General features: G+C 34.4%; 1 protein-coding gene across 3 annotated transcripts in view; it reads left to right on the top strand.

Moving 5' to 3' along the window:
* The window catches only part of LOC309961229 (UDP-glucuronosyltransferase 2C1-like), a 35,157-nt gene extending 9,206 nt beyond the window's left edge, over positions 1-25,951 (top strand). For 2 of the 3 annotated variants that reach the window (XM_082838282.1, XM_082838284.1), the window contains exons 3-6: positions 4,514-4,645; positions 16,892-16,979; positions 18,322-18,541; positions 24,883-25,951. In XM_082838282.1, coding sequence (XP_082694408.1) covers positions 4,514-4,645; positions 16,892-16,979; positions 18,322-18,541; positions 24,883-25,162 — 720 coding nt within the window. In that variant the 3' untranslated portion in view covers positions 25,163-25,951. Of the gene's footprint in view, positions 1-4,513; positions 4,646-16,891; positions 16,980-18,321; positions 18,542-21,283; positions 21,427-24,882 lie in introns of all 3 variants that reach the window. The other variant, XM_082838283.1, reaches the window with a different exon arrangement.
* The last annotated feature ends 217 nt before the right edge of the window (positions 25,952-26,168 follow it).

The following is a 26,168-nucleotide window of genomic DNA, read 5'->3' as shown; positions in this document are numbered from 1 at the left end:
TAGTCAAGGAATAAGAACTCATGACTTCTTACTGGCTGCTTTTTGTGAGCATTACATCACCCAGAGTGAAAAACAGAACTTGGGGTGGATCAAAATACTATAAACTAGATGCCTAAGGCTTCTGTGAAGAGGGGTTATTCCTGAAAACCTGACCATTGACATTAGAGAAATAGATGAAAGTATGGAATAAAGACATAAAGACAAGTATACTTTTTTAAAAAATTGAACTTTTAAAAAATATTTTATTATTTTTATTTTTTTTACTAGGGTATACTTGCTTTACAATGTTGTGTTAGTTTCTACTGTACAATGAAGTGGAGTTCCCTGTGCTATACAGCAAGTTCTCACTAGTTATCTATTTTTTACATATTAGTGTATATATGTCAATCCCAATCTCCCGATTTATCCCACCCCCCTTTCCTCCCTGGTTGTCCATACATTTGTTCTCTACATCTGTGTTCTATTTCTACCATGCAAACAAGTTCATCTGTACCATTTTTCTAGATTCCACATACATGTGTTAATGTGTGATATTTTTCTCTTTCTGATTTAACTTCACTCTGTATGACAGTCTCTAGGTCCATCCACATTTCTACAAATGACCCAGTTTCATTCCTTTTTATGGCTGAGTAATATTCCATTGTCTATATGTACCACATCTTCTTTATCTATTCATCTGTCGATGGGCATTTAGGTTGCTTCCATGACCTGGCTATTGTAAATGGTGCCACAAAGAACATTGGGATACATGTGTCTTTTTGAATTTTGGTTTTCTCTGGGTTTATGCCCAGTAGTGGGATTGCTGGGTCATATGGTAATTCTATTTTTAGCTTTTTAAGGAACCTCCATAATGTTCTCCATAGTGGTTGTATCAATTTACATTCTCACCAACAGTGCAAGAGGGTTCCCTTTTCTCCACATCCTCTCCAGCATTTATTGTTTGTAGATTTTTTGATGATGGTCATTCTGACTGGTCTGAGGTGATACATCATTGAAATTTTGATTTGAGTTTCTCTAATAATTAGTGATGTTGAGTAGCTTTTCATGTGTTTTTTGGCCATCTGTATATCTTCTTTGGATAAATGTCTATTTAGGTCTTCTGCCCATTTTTGGATTGGGTTGTTTGTTTTTTTGATATTGAGCTGCATGAGCTGTTTGTATATTTTGGAGATTAATCCTTTGTTGATTCATTTGCAAATATTTTCTTCCATTCTGAGGGTTGTCTTTTTGTCTTTTTATGGTTTCCCTTGCTGTGCAAAAGCTTTTAAGTTTCATTAGGTCCCATTTGTTTATTTTTGTTTTTATTTCCATTACTCTAAAAGGTGGGCCAAAAAGATCTTGCTGTGATTTATGTCAGAGTGTTCTGCCTATGTTTTCTTCTAAGAGTTTTATGTTGTCCGGTCTTACATTTAGGTCTTTAATCCATTTTGAGTTTATTTTTGTGTATGGTGTAAGGGAGTGTTCTAATTTCATTCTTTTACGTATAGCTGTCCAGTTTTCTCAGCACCACTTATTGAAGAGGCTGTCTTTTCTCCATTGTATATTCTTGCCTCCTATGTCATAGATTAGTTTACCATAGGTGCGTGGATTTATCTCTGGGCTTTATATCCTGTTCCATTGATCTATATTTCTGTTTTTGTGCCAGTATCTTTGGAACATGGTCTTTTCTTCTTAAACTTTAGCCGCATCTACTGAAGAAATAGAGGGAGAATCACAGTTAATCATGTATGTGTGTTCTTACAACTCTCAGCACAACAATCCTCTAGTGAATGTGACCCAACTAGGGATCTGCAGTAAGACAGACTTTCATCTCTTTCTTGTAAGGAAGACATATGAAAACGTTGGGGAGAGGAGTGAAAAATTTCCCTCGCACTACAACATGATAAAAATGTCAGTTTGATTTTGAATGCCACAACATAAGTTTGTGGAATTACAGAATTTGTTTTTTGTGCATCTCAGGGCAACAGAATGTATTAATCATACTCTCAGTTCATTCCACTCCATAATCAGCCCATGGCAAACATCTCTTTTGATTAATTTTTCTTACATTTTTTCTTTATCTTCTTCTCTTCCATTACCCCACAACCAGTGGGCACCCAGTCAAATGAATTTAATGTTTATCATCTTATTTCAATTTAAACAGATAACTGTGTATCCTTAAACTATATGTAGAAATGATTTGAGTTGTTTAATTATATAAATGATGTTATGCTATAATTCACATTTTCTCATTCTTATTAGTATATATAATTTTTTTCATATGTATCCAAGTTTCTATTTGTAAATTCATTTCATTCATTCTGACTGTAGCAGAGAATTTTGGTATCAGGAATGCTTAGGGGGTTACATCTTCCACATTTTATCTAGACCTTGATTATTATTCTATTTTCTAATACGGGTCAGTTTCACAGAGGTAAAGGGATATCACACTGATGAATTTTATTTGTAATCTCCATTTATAGCAAAGTTGAACATTGTTTCAGAAACTTATCAATTATCCTTATTTTCCCTTTGTGAAACTCATATATTTAGTATATTTTTTGGATAATCCTTTTTTTTCCAAGTAATATCAATTCTTTCCATCATTTAGAATATCTAGGTATAAATCCTTGATCTAGCCATTGCAAATATCTTCTCCTATTACTCCATATATTTGTTAATATTTTCTCTAATTACCTTTTTTAAACATAAAGTACCAAATTTGATGTAATCAAATCCATCTTTTTATACATTATGATTTGTACTTTTAAAAATCTCATTTAAAATATTTTTCTTTTTACTAAGGTTAAAAAGACATTCTCCTATATTTTATTTTTAAATGTATAATATTATATTTTAACATGATACATTTAATCCATTCAGATTTTTAAAATTAATACATGATAGGAGGTAAATATTCACCTCCCTTTTTTGTCTGAATAATGAACATATTATTGTACCACCAGTTAATAAACCATCCACTCAGTGTGATATTTTCTCACTGATTATCCCAATGAATTATATCATCTTATCATACAGGAGGGTTTCACATACTCATGGCTCTCTTTCTGGCCTCACTACTTTATTCTATTGTTGACTTTGTTAGCAGGTCAGTAGATTTCATTTTGTATTGTTTATTATTATCGGATTGAAATAGTCTCCAGTACTCCTTTTTCTTTTTCAAAGTTTATTCATTATTTATGAAAATGTATTTTTATATACTTTTTAAAATATTTCCTAGTATCTGAAGAATATGATGATATAATTGAAAATAAATTTGAAGTGATTGATAGCTTTACATATTATATCAATCCATCTATAAATACAGTGTAACAGTTAATTTTATACATCAATTTACCTGGGCCAGGTACTCAGATATTTAGCCAAACATCACTCTGGAAGTTTCTGTGAGGGTATTTTTTTTGATGACATAAACATTTAAATATGTGGACCTTGAGTAAACAAATTGCCCTCCATTATGTGGCTGAGGCTCATCCAATTAGTTGAAGACCTGAATAGAACAAAAGACTGAACACTCCCAAGCAAAATAAGAATTCTGCCAGTAGACAGCCTTCAGACTTGAACTAGAGTAATGGCTCTTATCTGAGTCTCCAGCCTTATGGCGATTCTGCAGATTAAACTTTCCAAACTCCATAATCATGTGAGTTAATTCCTTAATATAAATTTCTTCCTTGTTTTTCCACTTTAAGTCTTACAAATTTTTATCTTCTCTTATTTGGTTGAATTAGTTTTGTTACTAGTTCAACATAGGATGAAAAGATTTCTTTTTACTTCATTATAATTAGATATGATATTTTTATTTTTAATGGAAAGCCATATATTTCTACTATATTACTGTTAACCTCAGAGTATTCATTACAGTTCTTTCTGCATGTCTTATATCGTCAGGAATTTATATGTCTACCTCATTTCTAAATGTGTTTGTGGAAGCTTATATGAAGAGAAAATATAACCAAAATAAAAGAAAATTGAAATTTAGAAAACAGAAAAAAGTAAATATACCAAAAGTATGTCATTATACTGACTGTGATTCAGCAGAAAAATGAATGATAATCTTATTAGCATCCAAAACTAAATATAAAGTGAAGCACCAGAACTATTTAACTTAAACTAGAAATTTGGCTCTGCCAGCTACTGCTGTGTAGACTTGGACAAATTACTTAACCTTACTGAGATAGCTTTCTCATCTGTAAATGTATACATATCTCTTAAGATTCCCATATATCTAAGTTAAATCATACATGTAAAGAGCTCTGTAATTGGGAGAAGATAACATGTAGTCAATAATTTGTAAACACACACACACACTCCCCTCTATCATGCTGAAGGGAACCTCCATTTAAATCATTTTTAATTTGCTTAATAACCAGTGATTTCAGGTTATATTTTGTACACTGAAATGGTTAACATATGAAAAAACAGAAGTGTTCTAAGAATTCAGACATATTGAGAAAAGTGTGTGACATTCTTGTAAATATCAGCTTTCATATAACAAAGACTATTTCCCTCACAGGAGTTAGAAGAGTTTGTTCAAAGCTCTGGAAAACATGGAGTTGTGGTGTTTACTCTGGGGTCAATGATCAAAAACCTCACAGAAGAAAAGTCTAAAGTGATTGCATCAGCCCTTGCCCAGATTCCTCAGAAGGTCAGATAATCTTACTTTTTCAGTGACAGCTTCTTTAAATTCCATGAAGATATCCTTAAAAGTGTGCTTAAAAATGTAGGAAAAGTTATTGGTATTGTTAGTGTCAATTTAACTGAACTGTAAAGAAAAAATATTAAATGGTAAAACAGGATATTTGATTCTTATCTTGCTTTAAACCTGACATTACTAACAGGAAAACATATTGCACAATTTTCTTTAAATAATGACCTAAAACTTAATCATTCACTACTGTCAAACAATCAGTCAGCTTTGTGTCTAGGTTTTAAGGCTTCCATGTAATCTAACATTGTTTTTTGGTGTTTATTGAGTTTTTTGGTTTGTTTCTTCATTTTTTAATCTGAGACATATACACAAGTTACAACTACCTTGATGGAGAATAAAGGAATAGATATTCAAAAATACAGCCTTAATTCACTGGATGCCTTAGGACTATATTTCCTCATAATTAATGGATTTGTGCCAGGCCATGGTTGAGCCTGGAATTGACAACTTAGATTCCTGGAATACTCCTAAATAGATACTCTTCATTTTAAACAGTTAAAATCTTTAATAATACAGTACAAGATTTATGCAGTTCACTCCTTGAAGTTCCCCAAAATTATAACTTTTTATTTATACCATTCTAGGTTATACTGAGTGGCACTGTTTTTAAACCACCATGAACACTTTTTTCCCCTACATTTAGTTAAAACAGAAAATTGCATGTAAATTTAAGTTACAAATGCTCACAATAATTATTGTATTCATAACCAAATTATTTTCAATAATTGTTTTGTGGAAGCGGCACCCATCTAAATATTTAATCTAAATTCCATCTTCATAAAAATATTAAACTTTCAATTGCATTAAAATACAATGTTTAGGGTGAAACCAGGGTAGACTAGGAAGCACTAAGACCTGTCTCTCTGCCTAAACAAAATTGTACTAGCAAAAACTGTCTGAAGTAACTATATTGGAACTCTGGACTCTAACTGAGCACTTGCAACTCACAGTGGAAAAACTGAGTGGGAACTGTGGTTAATTTTAGTCAATGTCATCCCTTTAGAATAGCAGCATCTTCAAAGTCTTCATCACTCTGTCCCATGGCAGCCAACATGCCTGCATTCCTGGTGTAATTTGGTGGAACCGGTAGACAATAAGATTTTATCCTCCAAATACTGTGGTTCTGCATTCTAATTGCTGATTACTGCCCATGGTCATTGAGGTATATGCACAGAAGCTGGGCACAGTTGTTTCAACATTCATTAGAAGAAGCAACTTCCAGGGGTTTTAAAGGATAAGCTTTTTTTTTTTTCTTTTTACTTTTTTCTCCATTTGGGAGTCAGGCATTAGAGAATTAGACATTTAAAAAAAACAACCTCACAAATAGTGGAATTTACAAAATTATGTGCATGTCCAGAGAAAAACACTGGCTCATAAAATACCTGAGAAGACCTAAAACTTTAACCTCACCCTGATTTCTAGCAAAGAGAAACACTTCAACAACAGCAACAACAAAATCAAACTCTAACAAGGGGCAAATCTGATGTCTGAAGATAGAACATTATAAAAAGCAAATGTACAATACTCGAAAAATATCACAAGGCATACAAAGATAGATGAAAGTATGGCCCAATCAAAGAAACAAAATAAACTGAGAGAAACCATTCTTGAGGGAGCCTGGATTTTGGAATTACTAGAAAAAGCCTTTAAAACCACATTTTTAAAGATGTACAAAGAACTAAGGGAAGACAATGATAAAGAGAAGAAAATGATGGAGGAACAAAAGGAAATATTGATAATGAGAAAGAAATTATTTTTAAAAAGAATCAAAAAGAAATTCCAGAGGTTAAAAATTACAATAACTATAATGAAAGTTCACCTCAGGGGTTCAAAACCAGACATGAGCAGGCAAAAGCATCAGCAAACTTGAAGAAAGGCTATTTGAAATTATCGAGTTCAAGGAAGAAAAATGAATGAAGAAAAATGAACAAAGCCTAAGGGACTTGTGGAATACCATCCTGTGAATGAGCATACACACTGTGGGAGTCCCAGAAAGAGAGAAATGGGAAGAATGGGCAGAAAGAATATTTAAAGAAATAATGGCTTAACATAGTCCCAATTTAATAAAGTACATAAATTTACAAATCCAAGAAGCTTAGTGAACTTCAAGTTGGATAAACTCAAAGACACCTACACCAAGACACATTATATTCAAGTTGGTGAAAAACAAAGATAATGAGTGACTATTGAAAGGAACAAGAGAAAGAATTCATCACCTAAAAGATATCTTCAATAAAGTGATCAGCCAATTTCTCATCAGAAACACTGGAGGCCAAAAGGCAGTGGATTGATAAATTCAAAGTGCTAAAATACAAACTTGTTAACTGAGAGTTTTATATCAGGCAAAATGTCCTTCAATAATGAATTAGAGACTTCCCTGGTGGTCCAGTATTTAAGACTCCACCCTCCCAATGCAAGGGCCATGGGTTTGATCCCTGGTGGGGAACTAAGATCCCACATGCCACACAGTGTGGCCTTAAAAAAATTTTTTTAAAGAGTAGAAATTAAGACATTTCCAGATAAACAAAAGTTGAGGGACATCATTAACACTAGACTTTCCCTGTAAAAAATGCAAAAGGGAATACTTCTTGTTGAAATGAAAGGTTGCTAAACAGTAACACAAAACCATAAGAAGAAATAAAGATCTGCAGTGAGGTAAAATTGCAGTAAAGGCAATAATAAAAACTAGTATTATTGTTATTTTTGTTGTAACTCCATTTATTAAAATTTTTTCTTGGGCTTCCCTGGTGCACAGTGGTTGAGAGTCATGTCCTGGTCTGGGAAGGTTCATGTCCCGGTCTGGGAAGATCCCACATGCTGCGGAGTGGCTGGGCCTGTGAGCCATGGCCACTGAGCCTGTGCATCCGGAGCCTGTGCTCCACAACAGGAGAGGCCACAACAGTGGGAGGCCCGTGTACTGCAAAAAAAAAAAAAATTTTCAATGATTAAAATAAAAATTTATAAAAACAATTATTGATCTATGTAATTAGGAACAGTATGTATATGTATGTAATTTATGTCATCAATTATAGAAAGAGCTGGATGGATCTATAAAGGAGCACATGTTTTTATGCTATTGCAGTTAACCACCAATAGGTCAAAGAATAAGTTATAAAAGTAATATGAAAATATTTGTTTAAATGAATGAAAACACAAGAGACCAAAGCAAGAGATGCAGAGAAAGCAGAGTTCAGAGAGAAATTTATAGCTGCAAGTACCTACATTGAAAAAGAATAATGATCTAAAATCAATTACCTAATCTTATATTTTAAAGAACTATAAAAAGAGGACAAACTAAACCAAAAGCTAGCAGAAGGAAAGAACTAATAAAGACTAGAGCAGAGATAAACAAAACAAACAAAAAAAAACAGAGAAAATCAATAAAACCAAAGACTGGTTCTCTGAAAAAGTCAGGGAAATTATCAAAACTTTAGCTAGATTCGCAAAGAGGAAAAATTGAGTATATGCAAATAATTAAAATCAGAAATGAACCTAGGGAGATTACTAATGGCTGTACAGAGATTAAAATATTATCAGAGGATATGATGGAGCTGTGTCCAAGATGGAAGAGTAGGAAAACCCCAATCTCACCTCTTCTCACAGGCACACAAAAATAGCTCTGATTTGCAGAGCAACTACTGATGAGAAAAAGAAGATGAGCAGAAAAGGTCTTCTACAACTAAAGATATAAAGAAGGAACCACAATGAGCCAGATAGGAGTGATGGAGAAGCAGTATGGTTAAGAGAAAAGAACAAAGAACCAAAATAAGAACAAAACAATGCCATTTGCAGCAACATGGTTGGATCTGGAGATTGGCATACTGAGTGAAGTGAGTCAGAGAAAGACAAATATCATATGATATCGTTTACATGTGGAATCTAAAAAAAGGCTTCAGGTTACCTTATCTATTGGCTTGGCCAAAAAGTTCTTTTGGGTTTTTCATACAATTTTATGGAAAAACCCAAAAGAACTTTTTGGCCAACCCAATACAAAACTGAAATAGAGTTACAGATGTAGAAAATAAACTTATGGTTACAGGGGGGTAAGAGTGGGGGAGGGATAAATTGGAAGATTGAGACTGACACATATACACTACTATATATAAAATAGATAACTAATAAGGACCTACTGCATAACACATGGAATTCTACTCAATACTCTGTAATGGCCTATATGAAAAAAGAATCTTAAAAAGAATGGATATATGTATATGCATAACAGATTCACTTTGCTGTACACATGAAACTAACAGAACATTGTAAATCAACTATACCCCAATAAAAATTAAAATAAAATAAAACAAAAGTCATCTATAAAAAACAAGATTCGTATGTCCAAGTGAACAAATTAGCAGAGGTTGTTTCCAAGGTGTGAACAGTTTGAGCCAAACATTGGGCTCTCCAGCACACATCTCCTGCACCAGGAAGTCAAGCCTTCAGAACACTGGCTTTGAAGGTGAGTGGGGATTATTTTCAGAAGAGCCAAGGGCTCATAGTACTCAACACACAACACAGAAGATCCCATGAAGCCCAAATTGGAGCTGCCCTACAGCATGTAGCTCTCATTACTAGAGGAGAGTGTAGTGCTTGGACACATAGGATGTCTCCTGCAAAAGGTCACTTCTCCAATGTCAGGCAATGTAACCAACCTACCAGATATACATAAAAAAAAATCAGCAAATTAGATGAAATAAGGTGACAGAGGAATATGTTCCAAATGAAGCAACAATATGAAACCCTAAAAAAAGAACTAAGTGAAGTGCATATAACAATCTACTTGATAGAGAGTGCAATGTAATGACTGTAAAGATGTTCAAAGAACTCAGGAGAAGATTAGATGAACAGAGTGAGAAGTTAGAAGTTTTTAACAAAGAGTTAGAAAATATAAAGAAGAATAAAATGGAGATGAATAATACAAAAAATGAAATGAAAAATACACTAGAAGGAATCAATAGCAGATTAGACGATACAGAGAAAGAGAGCAGTGAGCTGAAAGATAAAGTACTGGAAAACACTGAAGCTGAACAGAAAAAAAAAAAAAGATGGAGAGATATACCATGTTCTTGGATTGGAAGAATCAAAATTGTGAAAATGACTATACTAGACAAAGCAATCTATAGATTCAATGAAATCCCTATCAAGCTATCAATGGCATTTTTCACAGACCTAGAACAAAAAAATTTCACAATTTTTATGGAAACACAAAAGACCCTGAATAGCTAAAGCAATCTTGAGAAAGAAAAACAGCTGGAGAAGTCAGGCTCCTGGACTTTAGACTATACTACAAAGCTACAGTAATCAAGACAGTATGGTACTGGCACAAAAACAAATATAGATCAATGGAACAGGATAGAAAGCCCAGAGGTAAACCCACGTACATATGGTCACCTTATCTTTTTTTTTTTCCAGTATGTGGGCCTTTCACTGTTGTGGCCTCTCCCGTTGCGGAGCACAGGCTCTGGACACGCAGGCCCAGTGGCCATGGCTCATGGGCCCAGCCGCTCCGCGGCACATGGGATCCTCCAGGACCAGGGCACGAACCCGTGTCCCCTGCATAGGCAGGAGGACTCTCAACCACTGCGCCACCAGGGAAGCCCCTCATCACCTTATCTTTGATAAAAGAGGTAAGAACATACAATGGGGGAAACACAGACTCTTCAATAAGTGGTGCTGGGAGAACAGGACAGCTACATGTAAAAGAATGAAATTAGAACACTTCCTAACACCATACACAAAACTAAACTCAAAATGAATTAAAGACCTAAATGTAAGGCCAGACACTATAAAACTCTTAGAGGAAAACATAGGCACAGCACTCTATGACATAAATCACAGCAAGATGGTTTTTGACCCACCTCCTAGAGAAATGGAAATAAAAATAAACAAATGGAACCCAATGAAACTTAAAATCTTTTGCACAGCAAAGGAAACCATAAACAAGATGAAAAGACAACCTTCAGTCTGGAAGAAAATATTTGTATTTGAAGGAACTGACAAAGGATTAATCTCCAAAATTTACAAGCAGCTCATGCAGCTCAATATCAAAAAAACAAAAAACCCAATCCAAAATGGGCAGAAGACCTAAATAGACATTTCTCCAAAGATATAAAGATGGCTAACAAACACATGAAAAGATGCTCAACATCACTAATCATTAGAGAAATGCAAATCAAAACTACAATGAGATGTCACCTCACACAGGTCAGAATGACCATCATCAAAAAATCTACAAACAATAAATGCTGGAGGGGGTGTGGAGAAAAAGGAACCCTCTCGCACTTTTGGTGGGAATGTAAATTGATACAGGCACTATGGAGAACAGTATGGAAGTTCCTTAAAAAACTAAAAATAGAATTACCATATGACCCAGCAATCCCACTACTGGGCATATACCCAAAGGAAACCATAATTCAAAAAGATACATGCACCCCAGTGTTCATTGCAGCACTATTTACAATAGTCAGGTCATGGAAGCAACCTAAATGCCCATCGACAGATTAATGGATAAAGAAGATGTTGTACACATATACAATGGAATATTACTCAGCCATAAAAAGTAAAGAAATTGAGTTATTTGTAGTGAGGTGGATGGACCTAGAGACTGTCATACAGAGTGAAGTGAGTCAGAAAGAGAAAAACTAATGTTGTATATTAAAGCATAAATGTGGAACCTAGAAAAATGGTACAGATGAACCAGTTTGCAGGGCAGCAATAGAGGCACAGATGTAGAGAACAAATGTATGGACACCAAGAGGAGAAAGTGGTGGAGGGGAGTGGTGTGATGAATTGAGATTGACATATATACACTAATATGTATAAAATGGATAACTAATGAGAACCTGCTATATAAAAAAATAAATTAAATTAAATACAAAAATTAAAAAAAAAAGAGTCATGTACCACAATGTTCATTGCAGCTCTGTTTACAATAGCCAGGACATGGAAGCAACCTAAGTGTCCATCGACAGATGAATGGATAAAGAAGATGTGGCACATATATACATAAAAAGAAACGAAATTGAGTTATTTGTAGTGAGGTGGATGGACCTAGAGTCTGTCATATAGAGTGAAGTAAGACAGAAAGAGAAAAACAAATACCATATGCTAACATATATATGGAATCTAAAAAAAGAAAAACTGGTTTTGAAGAACCTAAGGGCAGGACAGGAATAAAGACGCAGATGTAGAGAATGGACTTGAGGACGTGGGGAGGAGGAAAGGTAAGCTGGGACGAAGTGACAGAGTGGCATGGACATATATACACTACCAAATGTAAAATAGTTAGCTAGTGGGAAGCAGCCACATAGCACAGGGAGATCAGCTCAGTGCTTTGTGACCACCTAGAAGGGTGGGATAGGGAGGATGGGAGGGAGATGCAAGAGGGAGGAGATATGGGTATCTATGTATATGTATAGCTGATTCACTTTGTTATAAAGCAGAAACTAACACACCATTGTAAAGCAATTATACTCCAATAAAGATTAAAAGAAAAAAAAATCTTTAGCATTACTGTGAACTGGAAAATTAGTCACCCATAGCTTGTAGACCCCAAGTTGAAATTTTGATACAAAGAGAATTGGTGAGGGAGTTATATTAAAACATTAAACCTGTTAATATGTGAACTCTTCAAAAAAAAAAAAAAGTAATGAAGCCATAATAGCTGAAAACTTCCCTAACTTGGGAAAGGAAATGGTCATCCAAGCAGAGACAATCCCAAATAGAATGAACCCAAAGAAGACCACACCAAGACATGTTGTAATGAACCAGCAAAAATAAAACATAAAGAGAGAATTTTAAAAGCCCAAGGAAAAAGGAACAAGTTAAGTACAAGGAAACTCCCATAAGGCTAAAAGCTGACTAGTCAGCAGAAACACTGCAGGCCTGAAGGGAGTGGCAGGATATATTTTAAATAATGAAAGGGGAAAACTTACAACCAAGAACACTCTACCCAGTAAGGCTCTCATTCAGATTTGATGGAGAGTTCAAAAGTTTTACAAGCAACCAAAAGCTAAGAGAGTTCAGCACCACCAAACTAGGTTTACAAGAAAAGTTAAGGGGACTTCTCTAAGTGAGAAAGAAAAGCCCACAACTAGAAACATAAAAATTGCAAAAGGAAAAATCTCATTGGTAAAAGCAAATATACTGCAAAGTCAGTAAATCAGCCATGTATTAAGCTAGAAGGAAGGCTAAAAGACAAAATTATACAATCATGTATACTCACAATAACTAGTTAAGGGATACACAAAACAAAAAGATTTAAAATATGATGTCAAAAACAGTAAGTGTGGTGAGGGAAGTAAAAAGGCAAGGTTGTTTAAAATGCATTTAATCTTAAGAGATCAGCAACTTAATCAAGTATTTTACATATATTTGTATTTATTTTGCTAAGTACAGTGTGAGGAACATGGACAATAACTATGTAATATCTTCACATGTTTTAACTAGACTTATCATGATAATCATTTTGACACATATAGAAATACCAAATCACTATGTTGTGTAACAGATACTATCATAGTGTTGTAGGTCAGTTTTACTTCAAAAACAAAAAAGAACAAACAAACTCACAGAAAAACAGATCAGATTTGTGGTTATCAGAGTCAGGGGATTGGGAAAGGGACAATTGGAAGAAGGTGGTTAAAAGGTTCAAACTTCCAGTTATAAGATAAATAAGTACTAGGGATGCAATATACATCATAAATTTAGGTAACACTGCTGTACTTTATATGTGAAAATTGCTAAGAGAGTAAATCCTAAGAGTTTTCATGTCAAGAAACTTTTTTTAAAATTTCTTTAATGTTATACCTGCTGTGAGAATCATTTCATAATGTATGTGAGTAGAATCATAATGCTGTACACATTATACTTACATAGTGCTGTATGTCAATTATATCTCATAAAACTGGAAGATAAAAGAGGATATTATGAAAAGTTGCACAACAAAAATTAAACAATCTAGAAGAAGTGGATAAATGCTTTGAAAAACTCTATTTACTTACACTGACTGAAAAGAAACAGATTACTTCAACAGACCTATATCAAATTAAGAGACTGAATTAGTAATCAAAGACCTGCCAAAAAGGAAAAATCGGGGTCAGATAATATCAATGGTGAATTCTACCAAATGTTTAAGGAATTGAATAATTAAGGTAATCCTTTTCAAATATTCAAAAAATGTGGAAAGAAGGAAACAATAAATTACTCTATGAGGCCAGATGTTCCCTGTTACAAAAGCCAGATACAGACATCACACAAGAATAAAATTACGGACCATGATCATTTCTAAATATAGATATTAAAATACTCAAGAAAATATTTGCAGATCAGATCCACTAGAATGTTGAAAAGAGTATTCACCATAGTAAAACAGTATTTATGCAAAGTAAATAAATATTACATTCATTGATTTACCAAAAGTAAATCAATCAATGTAATACATTACATGATTATAATGAAGGGGAAATAAAAACACTATCAAATGATCATTTCAACTTACACAGAAAAGGAAGTTGAGAAAATCCAACATTCTCTGCTGATAAAAACTCTCAAGAAACTAGGAATAGAGGGAAAAGCCCTCAAAATGATACCGAGTATTTCTGAAAAACCCACAGCTAATATCATACTCAATGGTGGAAAGTAAGATCAGGAACAATACAAGGATGTATTGTTTCACTGCTGTTATATAACCTTATAGTAGAAGTTTTAGCATGGGGATTATACAGGAAAAAGAAATGAAAGGCATCCAAATTGGAAAGAGAGAGGTAAAACAATGTGTATTTGCAGATGACATGATCTTATGCATAGAAAATCTCAAGAATTCAGAAAAAGCTACTAGAACTAATTACCAAACTTAACAAAAGTACAGAATACAAGATTAACATACAAAAATCAGTTTTGTTTATATAAATGTCAGTGAACACACTGAACATGAAATTTTTAAAATTCCATTTACAAAAACAACAAAACAAATACTTAAGAATGAACCTAATTAAGGAAGTAAAATATTTGCTGCTGAAAACCACAAAACATTATTGCTGCAAGAAATTAAAGAATACCTAAATACTTGGAAAATCATCCCATGTTCATAGATAGGAACGCTTAACATGGTTAAGAAGTCAATACTATCCAAAGCAATCTACAGATTAATGCAATGCCTATCAAAACTCTAACAGCCTTTTTTATAGAAATGAGTAATCCAATCCTCAACCTCATATGGAACTATAAGAACTACAATCAGACAAAAAAATCTTGAAAAACAACAAAGTTAAAGGAGTCACATTTATAAACATTGAAATTAGAAATATGCTATAATACCTACAGTAAATTAACACTGTTGTACTGGAAGAAGGACAGGCATATCACCCAATGGAACAGAAGAAAATGCAGAAATTAATCCTCATATATATGGTCAATTGATTTTCAACAAGAGTGCAAGACCATTCAATTGGGGGAAAGGACAGTCTCTTCTCAACAAATAATGCTGATAAAATCTTGATATCCACATGCAAAAGATTGAAGTTGGATCCTTACCCTACACCATATGCAAAAGTTAACTGAAAATGGATCAGAGACAAACTTTAGCAGTAAAACTGTAACACTTTCCCAAGAAAATTCTCAGGAAAAACTTTATCACATTGGATTATGTCAGGATTTCATAGATATAACACCAAAGCATAAGCAAAAAAAGTAAAAAAATAAATAAATAAATTGGACTACATCAAATTGGACTACATCAAATGCAGAACTTTTGTGCATCAAAAGATACTATCAAGAAAGTAAAATACAATGTATAGATTGGGAGAAAATCTTTGCAAATCATATCGCTGACAAGGAATTAACATGCACAATACATAAAGAACTCCTACAGCTCAACAGCAGCAACAAAAACCCAATTGAAAAAGGGGAAAGTACTTGAATAGACATTTTTCCAAAGAAGGTATACAAGTGGTCAAAAAGTATATGAAAAGATGCTCAACATCGTTAATCATTAGGGAAATGCAAATCAAAGAACAAAGAGATACCACTTCACATAGGACAGCTATTATTAAAAAAAAAAATACAAGTGTTAATGGAGAAATGAGACCTCCTGCATTGCTAGTAAGAGAGCAAAATCATGCATCTTCTCTGGAAAACATTTTTGTCATTCCTCAGAAAATTAAACACAGAGCTATCATATAACCCAATAATTCTAATCCTGGCTATATAGCCAAAAGAATTGAAATCAGGGGCTCAAACAAATACTTGCACACCAATGTTCACAGCAACATTATTCACAATAGTAAATGAGTGAATAAAGAAAATGTGATATACACACAAAACAGAATATTATTCAGCCTTAAAAAGAAAGGAAATTCTGGCATGGTACAACATGCATGACCTTGAAGACAATGCTAAGTGAAATAATGTTAAGTGGGAAAAGGGCAAATACTGTATGATTCCACTTATATCACATGTATAGAGTAGTCAAATTCAAAGAGACATGAAGTAGAATGTACTTTACCAGGGGCTAGGGAGTGGAGGAAATAGGGAGTTAGTTATTGCTTAATGGTACAGAGTCTATGTTAGGGAAGGTGAAAATATCTGGGGTATAGATAGTGCTTATGGTTACAAACATTATAGATGTATTTAATGCCACCAAATTCTATACTTACAATACTTTAAAATGATAAATATCATTATGTATATTTTACTATAATTAAAAAAGGCAATGCTTGATTCTATATTAATGTGTGTGTGTATACATATATATATATATATATACACACACACACACACATACATATATATATATAAAACAAAGGTCAAAGCACTAACAGTTTCTTAGTGAGGCAAATAACATCTCTCCCCTTTGCCTCTGAAAACTGTTTCAAAAATCCTCTTTACCAGAATGGCTTAGTAACACCACTATGTAATTGTTTCAGGTACAGGTTATCTTTTTTCTTCATCTCCTAAGTAAGAATTAACCTGATGATGATAGCCTATCGATTAGGATTATTGCAAGCATTTGTAAACATGGTTATAGCATCAATGGTTTAAAAACATTCATTACTTAATCACTTCAGGCCTCAGTTTGCTTGTGTATTACCTGGAGGCACCGAACCAGATTAATTCTAAGTCAGTTGCTTCCTTCTGATAGGATGTGATTCTAAAAATTTTCTAGAGTAAAGGCATTTATCTTAACAGGTCCTATGGAGATACACAGGAAAGAAACCAGAAACTTTAGGAGCCAATACCCGACTATATGAGTGGATTCCACAGAATGATCTTCTTGGTAAGACCAAAGAGAAGCAAAATTAAATGGAAGTGAATGAGGGATAATCTGAATGATTACTCAATAACAAATAAATCCAACAAATTTCTATTCAAAATAAGGAATAAACAACAACAACAAAAAACCCTTGATGTCTTCTTCACATTTCTTCTGGAGCTTGTTAAAGAAAAAATTATACATGGCACTTGATAAAGACTGTAAGGCACACATTATTCAAAACCATCATGATACATATAGCTACTACTGCAATAGACTTCTACAGTAAGTCAGAGAGATTGGGCTCAACTCTGAGTGCAAAAAGGAAAAGTGGGAAATTTGTAGGCAAAGTTCAGAGTGGGGGGTGTCACTGGATGGAAGATTACTAAGGAAACCTCAGGGCCAAGTGGGTACCCTGGCAAAACTGCCTGAATCAGATTCTTGCTGAAGGCAAACATCACTTGGGGGATGGTGAAGTATGAAGCAACAGCTACACAGGGTGATCAGATATCAGGTTGGAAGAGTCTCGCTAAACTGACTTAGTAGGATGCTTGCTAAAATTGGGCAATGCAGAGATAAACAAATAAACCCCCAAATCAGGGCCTAGTTGAGAAGAGAGTTCAGAGGAGTTTGACTAGACTTTGGTCAAGGATAGAATCTTTGTTAAGTTCTAACATAAATATGGAATTTATAATTCTCGCATTTATGATACACTCTCCCTCCTCAGAATCAGAGTCAAGGAAGGTACCTTTAGATCAGGCTCTCATTAACTTTTGTATACAATATTTCAGCATCATCCTGACTCTGTATCCATTTTCTCCCACCTCTCTTCTCTTTTTTTCACTATAACTATTTGAAAAAAATCTGATAAACCATTTCACCAACTATAATGTTATAAATGGTTCCATATTACTCAAAATAAAGGGCAAATTCCATTTTCCTAAACAGAAACCTCATGACCTTGCCCTCATCTATCTTTCTAGCCATTCTCACATTGAAACCCTGCACATATTACCCCCCTTCCCCAACCACAGAAGCATTTTTTTCTTAAATCCCTCAGTCCTGTTTACTAAAGAATTCTCACCCCAAAAACTTGTCCAAAGGCAAGTATTTTTCATCATTTAACTCTGTGCAAACCTTTCAGAGGCTTATGGGATCACTTAATTGCTGGAATCACTAGTTGCTGCTTAGCATGGAATAATCAATTGCTGCTTTCTTTAGAGTTTATAGGCATTTACATATGGCCTCATGGCACAGAATTATATAGAAGATGTTCCATAATTGAATTATTTATACAGGTGTCATGATTTTCTGTTTCTGAAACTCTTACAACATAGAATAATGATATATATTTTTTTCTTTTTAGGTCATCCCAAAACCAGAGCTTTTATTACTCACTGTGGAACCAATGGGATCTATGAAGCTATTTACCATGGGGTCCCTATGGTGGGAATTCCTCTGTTTGGTGATCAGCATGATAATATTGCTCGTATAAAAGCCAAAGGGGCAGCTGTTGAAGTAGACTTGCAAAGAATGACAAGTTCCGATCTGCTTAACACTTTGAAAGCAGTTATTAACAACCCTTCGTGAGTATAGAATATATTCTTTTCTGAGAAGCATCAGTATTTTAAAAGGAGTAAATTGTTTTATTCTACTAAATTGATTACTTTTACATAATCACCAGGGGCTGGCTAACATTAAATATGATTGGCTTATACCTTTCAAATTTTATGAATGCATTTAGATTCACCTGGGCAATAGATTACTGGGCAACAACGTACAATCTCAAAGAAATACTAAATTTATTTAAATAAACTAAGCTATTACTAAATATTATTATTTTTATTAATAGTGTTTGTTGTTTATTTCTTAAAAATTGCAGATATTATCATTATAAAGAATTCAGGCAATATGACAAAAACATAAGGAGATAAAAATGAAAACCCACTTAACTCTCCTCATGTAGCTATAACCAATTACCAGTAGAAATATTACCTCAGCTATTTCCTTGTGCTAATTTATAAATAGAAAAGAAAAATAATCTTATAAAAATGGGATCATGTTACTTTTTAATTAAAAATATTTCAAGAGAAAGTCAATGAAGTAAAATTGAGAGCTCCAAGTGGAGACATAGAAGACCCCAGCCTCCCTGTCCCCTGACAAAGATCAACAATTAGACACTATCCATGAACAAAAATATCTCTGGGAGAGCTCTAAAGTTCACTTAAGAAATTTTAGCAACAATGTGGAACAAAAAAACTCTGAGAATAATCACACAAGAACAGTGAAGACAGCTTATTTATGCCTGCATCATCCCATCCCCAGGCCAGCATTGCTCAGCACCAACAGAGAAATTCCCAGCTAGAAAGAGTTCCTCACCAGGAAGGGAAGAGTGAACTGAGTGACCAGTTTCTAAAGCCTTTTGGGGCACAGAAGTAGAAAAACCAATCCTAAATTTGTATGAAGCCACAAAATATCTCAAATAGCCAAAGAAGTCCTGAGAAAGAAGAATGAAGCTGAAGGCATCCCACTTCCTACTTCAAACTATACTGCAAAGCTACAGTAAATTTAAAAGTATGGTATTGGCATAAAAATAGACACATAGACCAAAGGACAGGATTGAGAGCACTGAAACAAACCTTCGTATACAAAGTTGAATAATATTTGAAAAAAGAGCCAAGAATAATCAATAGGAAAATGGTTGTCTCTTCATTAAATGGTACTGGGGTAAATTGATAATCATATGCAGGAGAATGAAATTTGGAACTCTATGTTCCATCACTTAGAATCATTGACTAGAAATGGATTAAATAGTAAAACATAACCTGAAACCATGAAACTCCCAGAAGAAAAAAAAGGGGAAAAATTCCTTGACAAGGGTTTTGCCAACAATATTTTAGGTATGACACCAACAACACAAGGAACAAATGCAAAAATCAACAAGTGGGACTACATCAAACTTAAAAGCTTCTGCACAGCAAAATAAATGATCCACAAAATGAAAGGCAACTGGCAAAATGGAAGAAAATACTTGCAAAGTACATATCTGATAAGACGTTAATATACAAAACATATAAAGAACTCTTATAAAGCAGAGTCACTGAATAGATACTTGTCCAAAGAAGACACACAAATGGCTAACATGTACATGAAAAGCAGTTTGATGTCACTAAGCATCAGGAAATGCAAATCCAAACCTTAATAAGGTATCACCTCACACCTGGTAGAATGGCCACCATCAAAAGACAAGGTATATTGTCTTTTCATCTTGTTTATTGTTTCCTTTGCTGTGCAAAAGCTTTTAAGTTTCATTAGGTCCCATTTGTTTATTTTTGTTTTTATTTTCATTACTCTAGGAGGTGGGTCAAAAAGGATCTTGCTGCAGTTTATGTCAAGGAGTTCCTACGTTTTCCTCTAAGACTTTTATAGTGTCTGGTCTTACATTTGAGAGTCTGGTCTTTAATCCACTTGAAGTTTATTTTTGTGTATGGTGTTAGGTAGTGTTCTAATTTCATTCTTTGACATGTAGCTGTTCAGTTTTCCCAGCACCACTTATTGAAGAGACTGTCTTTTCTCCATTGTATGTTCTTGCCTCCTTTGTCGTAAATTAGGTGACCATATGTGCATGGGTCTATCTCTGGGCTTTCTATCCTGTACCATTGACATATATTTCTGTTTTTGTGCCAGTACCATACTGTCTTGATTACTGTAGCTTTGTAGTATAGTTGGAAGTCTGGAAGCCTGATTCCTCCAGCTCCGTTTTTCTTTCTGAAAATTGCTTTGGCTATTTGGGGTCTTTTGTGTTTCCATACAAATTGTAAAAATTTTCGTTCTAATTCTGTGAAGAATGCCATTAGTTTGATAAGGATTGCATTGAATCTGTAGATTGCTTTGGGTAGTATAGTCATTTTCACAATATTGATTCTTCCAATCCAAGAACATGGTATATTTCTCCATCTGTTTATGTCATCTTTGATTTCTTTCATCAGAGTTTTATAGTTTTCTGAGTACAAGTCTTTCACCTCCTTAGGTAGGTTTATTCCTAGGTATTTTATTCTTTTTGTTGCAATGGTAAATGGGATTGTTTCCTTAATTTCTCTTTCTGATTTTTTGTTGTTAGAATATAGGAATGCCAGAGGTTTCTGTGCATTAATTTTGTATCCTGCAACCTTACCAAATTCATTGATTAGTTCTAGTAGTTTTCTGGCGGCATCTATAGGATTTTCTATATATAGTATCATGTCATATGCAAACAGTGACAGTTTTACTTCTTCTTTTCCAATTTGTATTCCTCTTATGTCTTTTTCTTCTCTGATTTCTGTGGCTAGGACCTCCAAAACTATGCTGAATAAGAGTGGCAAGAGTGGACATCCTTGTCTTGTTCCTGATCTTAGAGGAAACGCTTTCAGTTTTTCACCACTGAGTGTGTTGTTTGCTGTGGGTTTGTCATATATGGCCTTTATTATGTTGAGTAGGTTCCCTCTATGCCCATTTTCTGGAGAGTTTTTATCATAAATGGGTATTGAACAAAAGCTTTTTCTGCATCTATGGAGATGATCATATGGTTTTCATTCCTTAATTTGTTAATATGGTGTATCACATTGATTGATTTGCATATACTGAAGAATTCTTGCATCCCTGGGATAAATCCCACTTGATCATGGTATATGATCATAAGGACAACCTTCAGAATGTGAGAAAATATTTGCAAATGAAGCATTGGACAAAGGATTAATCTCCAAAATGTACAAACAGCTCATCATGGAGCTCAATATCAAAAACAAAAACAAAAAAGAATCCAATTAAAAAATGGGCAGAAGACCTAAACAGACATTTCACCAAAGAAGACATACAGATTGCCAACAAACACATGAAAAGATGCTTGACATCACTAATTATTAGAGATAAAATCAAAACTACAATGAGGTATCACCTCACACTGGTCATAATGGCCAGTATCAGAAAATCTAGAAACAATGAACGCTGGAAAGGGTATGGTGAAAAGGGAACCCTCTTGCACTGTTGATGGGAATGTAAATTGATACAACCACTATGGAGAATAGTATGGAGATGCCTTTAAAAACTAAAAATAGAACTACTATATGACCCAGCAATGCCACTCCTGGGCATATACCCTGAGAAAACCATAATTCAAAAAGAGATATGTACCACAATATTCATTGCAGCACTATTTACAATAGCCAGGACATGGAAGCAACCTAAATGCCCATTGACAGATGAATGGATAAAGAAGATGTGGCACATATATACAATGGAATATTACTCAGCCATAAAAAAAATTGAGTTATATGTAGTGAGGTGGATGGACCTAGAATCTGTCACACAGAGTGAAATAAGTCAGAAAGAGAAAAACAAATACTGTATGCTAACGCATATATATGGAATTTTGAAAAATGGTACTGATGAACCTAGTGGCAGGGCAGGAATAAAGATGTAGACATAGAGAATGAACTTGAGGACACAGTGGGGGAGGGGGAAGCTGGGGTGAAGTTAGAGTAGCAGCGACATATATACACTACGAAATGTAAAATAATTAGCTAGTAGGAAAGAGCAGCATAACACAGGGAGATCAGCTTGGTGCTTTGCGATAACCTAGAGGGGTGGGATAGGGAGGGTGGGAGAGAGGCTCAAGAGGGAGGGGATATGGGGATATTTGTATGCATTTGGCTGATTCACTTTGTTGTGCAAAAGAAAGTAACATAGATTGTGAAGCAATTATACTCCAGTAAAGATCTATTAAAAAAAATAAGACAAGTTATAATAAATGTTGGTAAGGATATGAAGAATGGGGAACTCTAGTGCACTCTTGGTGGGAATGCAAATGGTGCAGTGACTATAAAAAAGAAGTATGGAGGCTCCTCAAAAGATTAAAAATAGAACTACTACACTCTCCAGTAATCCTACTTCTGGGTATGTATCTAAAGGGAATAAAAACAGAATATGGAAGAGATATCTTCACTCCCATGTTCATTGCAGCCTTGTTCACAATAGCCAAATATAAAAACAACCTAAGTTTCTGTCAGTGGATGAAAGGATAAAGAATATGTGGCATATGTATATAAAGGAATATTATTCAGCAAAGAGAAAATAGGAAATCTTTCCATTTGTGATAATATGGCATCATGCTAAATGAAATAAGTCAGAGAAGGTAAAATACGGTATGATAGCACTTATATTTGTATATAAAAAGTGAAACACACAGAAACAGATACTAGAGTGGTGGTTACCAGGAGCTAGGAGTTGGAGGAATGAAGAGGTGTTATACAAAATTACAAACTTTCAGTAAATTGAAACTTACTTCAGTGAATAAATTGTGGGGAACTTTGAACAACATGAAGATTAGCTGTAATCATAGATAAATAAATTCCTAATGATGAATGATTATATTTATTATGTTATTCTTTCTCATAAAAATCAAATAAATATACTCTGTGAGGAAAAAACATTAAAATTAAAAGTATTGCCTGACTTTGGATAAATATTTCTTTAATATCAGATAAATTCTTACTAAAAATTTCATATAAATCTATGAAAAATTTTGACAGTAGAGATTAGAATAATTATTTTGTAAATGTTTCCAATTTTGGTCAGTATAGAATGACTTTTACTTGAAGTCAATTCTCAACTTCCAGTCCATGTCTCTTAAACATCACATGTTAATTTCTGTCAGCTGCATTATCATTACAACATTATCAAAGCTTACAACATACACATCTTGTCCATGACCACATTTCCAACATTGTTTAGCATTAGTTTGGTGTTTATATGGACTTGATGTAATTCATGTTTTATTACAGTATTTCTATTCCTGAACGATTTTATTATTTTTTTATCTGACAAATATTTTGTTTCTGTGTCTTGGAGCTTTTGTTGTTGTTGTTTCCTTGTTTTCCTGAGATATATCCAGAGGTATTTACTCCTTAAATTCTTGTGTATTAAGAAAGGCCTGTAGTATTTTCTTTTTAACCAAAGAGCAACAGGACTTTGTATAATTTTTTTTTTTTTAGCCACAATTATCTTCCTCAGAACTTTCTACATGCTGTTCCACTATTTTCTATAATTTAATGTTCTGTATTCTCCATCAATGGTGACTGCACTTCAGTGTGGGAGAATAACCTCCCTTCTTCATGTCCTTCACAAACCCAAGGAAATCCTTTTTCTAAGTCAGCTGTTCAAAAACTTAAACCAAAACCAGGGACTGGTCTTCTGTTCCTTGACTAAAATTAGAAGGGTTAGTGTTCTAGTTATTGCCATTTTTCCCTCTCATCACTGCACTTGCATCCCTCTGTTGCTTGAAGCAAAGTTTCCAGCATCTACTCAATCTCAGGCCCTACTTCTTGCCCATAGGGTCATATTAAGCTTTTTGTTTTCAATTGAAATATCAGGGCCGTGAAGATCACAGACTGAAATCTTTCTTGCTACTGTTGAAGACTAGCTTCTTGTTAACACTAACACTCCAGACAGAACCTGGGGAAGGTTGAGGGGGAAGGGGAAGGGGTTCCTTTCTCATAGACCTACCCCTCAATGCTGCTTCCTGTCACTATCATGTTCCCAATACCATACTCAGCAAATGAGATCAAATTCTATATTCTCAACCCACATATTCTACATTCCTATTTCTGAACTTTTAAAATTCTACTTCCAATTAGAAATTATTTTTTCCCCTACCTCCAATCATTACTAAGACTATGAAACATCCAATGAATTCCAGCTGATAGACCACCTTATCTAGAAATATCTCGAGGAAACAAACTTTCATGTGCATTCTGTGCCCTCAGTGATATATTTATGAAATAATGTATTAATAATTATGTAATATACCTTTGATAATATATAAAAATTTTAGGTATTTCATGTTCTTAACAAATTTTTCAAGTGAGTATCTACATATTTATTCAATCCTTAGCTATAAAGAGAATGCTATGAAGTTATCAAGAATTCACCATGATCAGCCTATGAAGCCCCTGGACCGAGCAGTCTTCTGGATTGAGTTTATCATGCGCCACAAAGGAGCCAAACACCTTCGGCCAGCCATCCACAACCTCACCTGGTACCAGTACAATTCTTTGGATGTGATTGGGTTCCTGCTAGCATGCGTGGCAACTTTTATATTCCTGGGCACTAAATGTTGCCTGTTTTGTTACTGGAAGTTTGGTAAAACTGCAAAGAAGAAAAAGAAAGAGTAGTGGGGTTTTTCTTGTTTTTTTAACAGTTGGGCTGGAAACCTTGATAAACTCCATATGAATTAATCCAGCCACTGATTTGAACAGATTCCTCTCCTACTCTCCTGGGTTCTTATCCATTCCTCAGCTTATCAGGTCAAAGATCAAAGATTCACCCCCAAAATGTGCCACATGATTTAGAATTAAGGTTTAAAATAATCTATTCTCTAAAAAGAGATGATAAACAAATAAACACATGGAAGTTGCTACCATTAAAGACTTAGTGTTTTACTTCATTCATTGCTTTCAGCTCAACAAATTGAGATGCTGCTTGAGGCCTTAGGAACATAATGATTAACAATTTTCAGTACTGATCATATTGAATATTTCCTAAATATCTAACATTATTTTGGGTCCAGCATGTAACAATTATTACATATTATCTAAAGGAACTTTACAAGAAGTAGTGTAGAGCATACTCTCTCTAGTCAGAGTTTCCCTTCCAATCAGGAAGGTCAGGAGACTGTTAGGGTTTCTACTCTGCTATTAAGCACATTTTACACCATCACTTTCCTTTCATATGACACACTGGACTTTGTCTCTCTTAGAATACAAAACACTATTTTTTGTCTTTGATTTGAAGATTGTCTTTCATTTGGATATTAATAATGATAGTACTTCATTTGTATTGTAACACTTTGTGGCTTCAGAAAACTAGCTAATTATCATATGTTAGCATCGTTAATAGTATGATGGAGCAAAAGTAAATGATTGGAATTTAATACCCACTTTATAAAAGTAACTTAATTTTTTTTTTTTTTTTTTGCGGTACGCGGGCCTCTCACTGTTGTGGCCTCTCCCATTGTGGAGCACAGGCTCCGGACGCACAGGCTCAGCAGCCATGGCTCACGGGCCCAGCCGCTCCGCGGCACGTGGGATCTTCCCAGACCGGGGCACGAACCCGTGTCCCCTGCATCGGCAGGTGGACTCTCAACCACTGCGCCACCAGGGAAGCCCGTAACTTAATTTT

The sequence above is a fragment of the Leucopleurus acutus genome, assembly GCF_964270905.1.
Source record: "Leucopleurus acutus genome assembly, chromosome: 4".
NCBI classification, from domain to species: Eukaryota; Metazoa; Chordata; class Mammalia; order Artiodactyla; family Delphinidae; genus Leucopleurus; species Leucopleurus acutus.
This window is presented reverse-complemented; position numbering and strand designations above follow the sequence as displayed.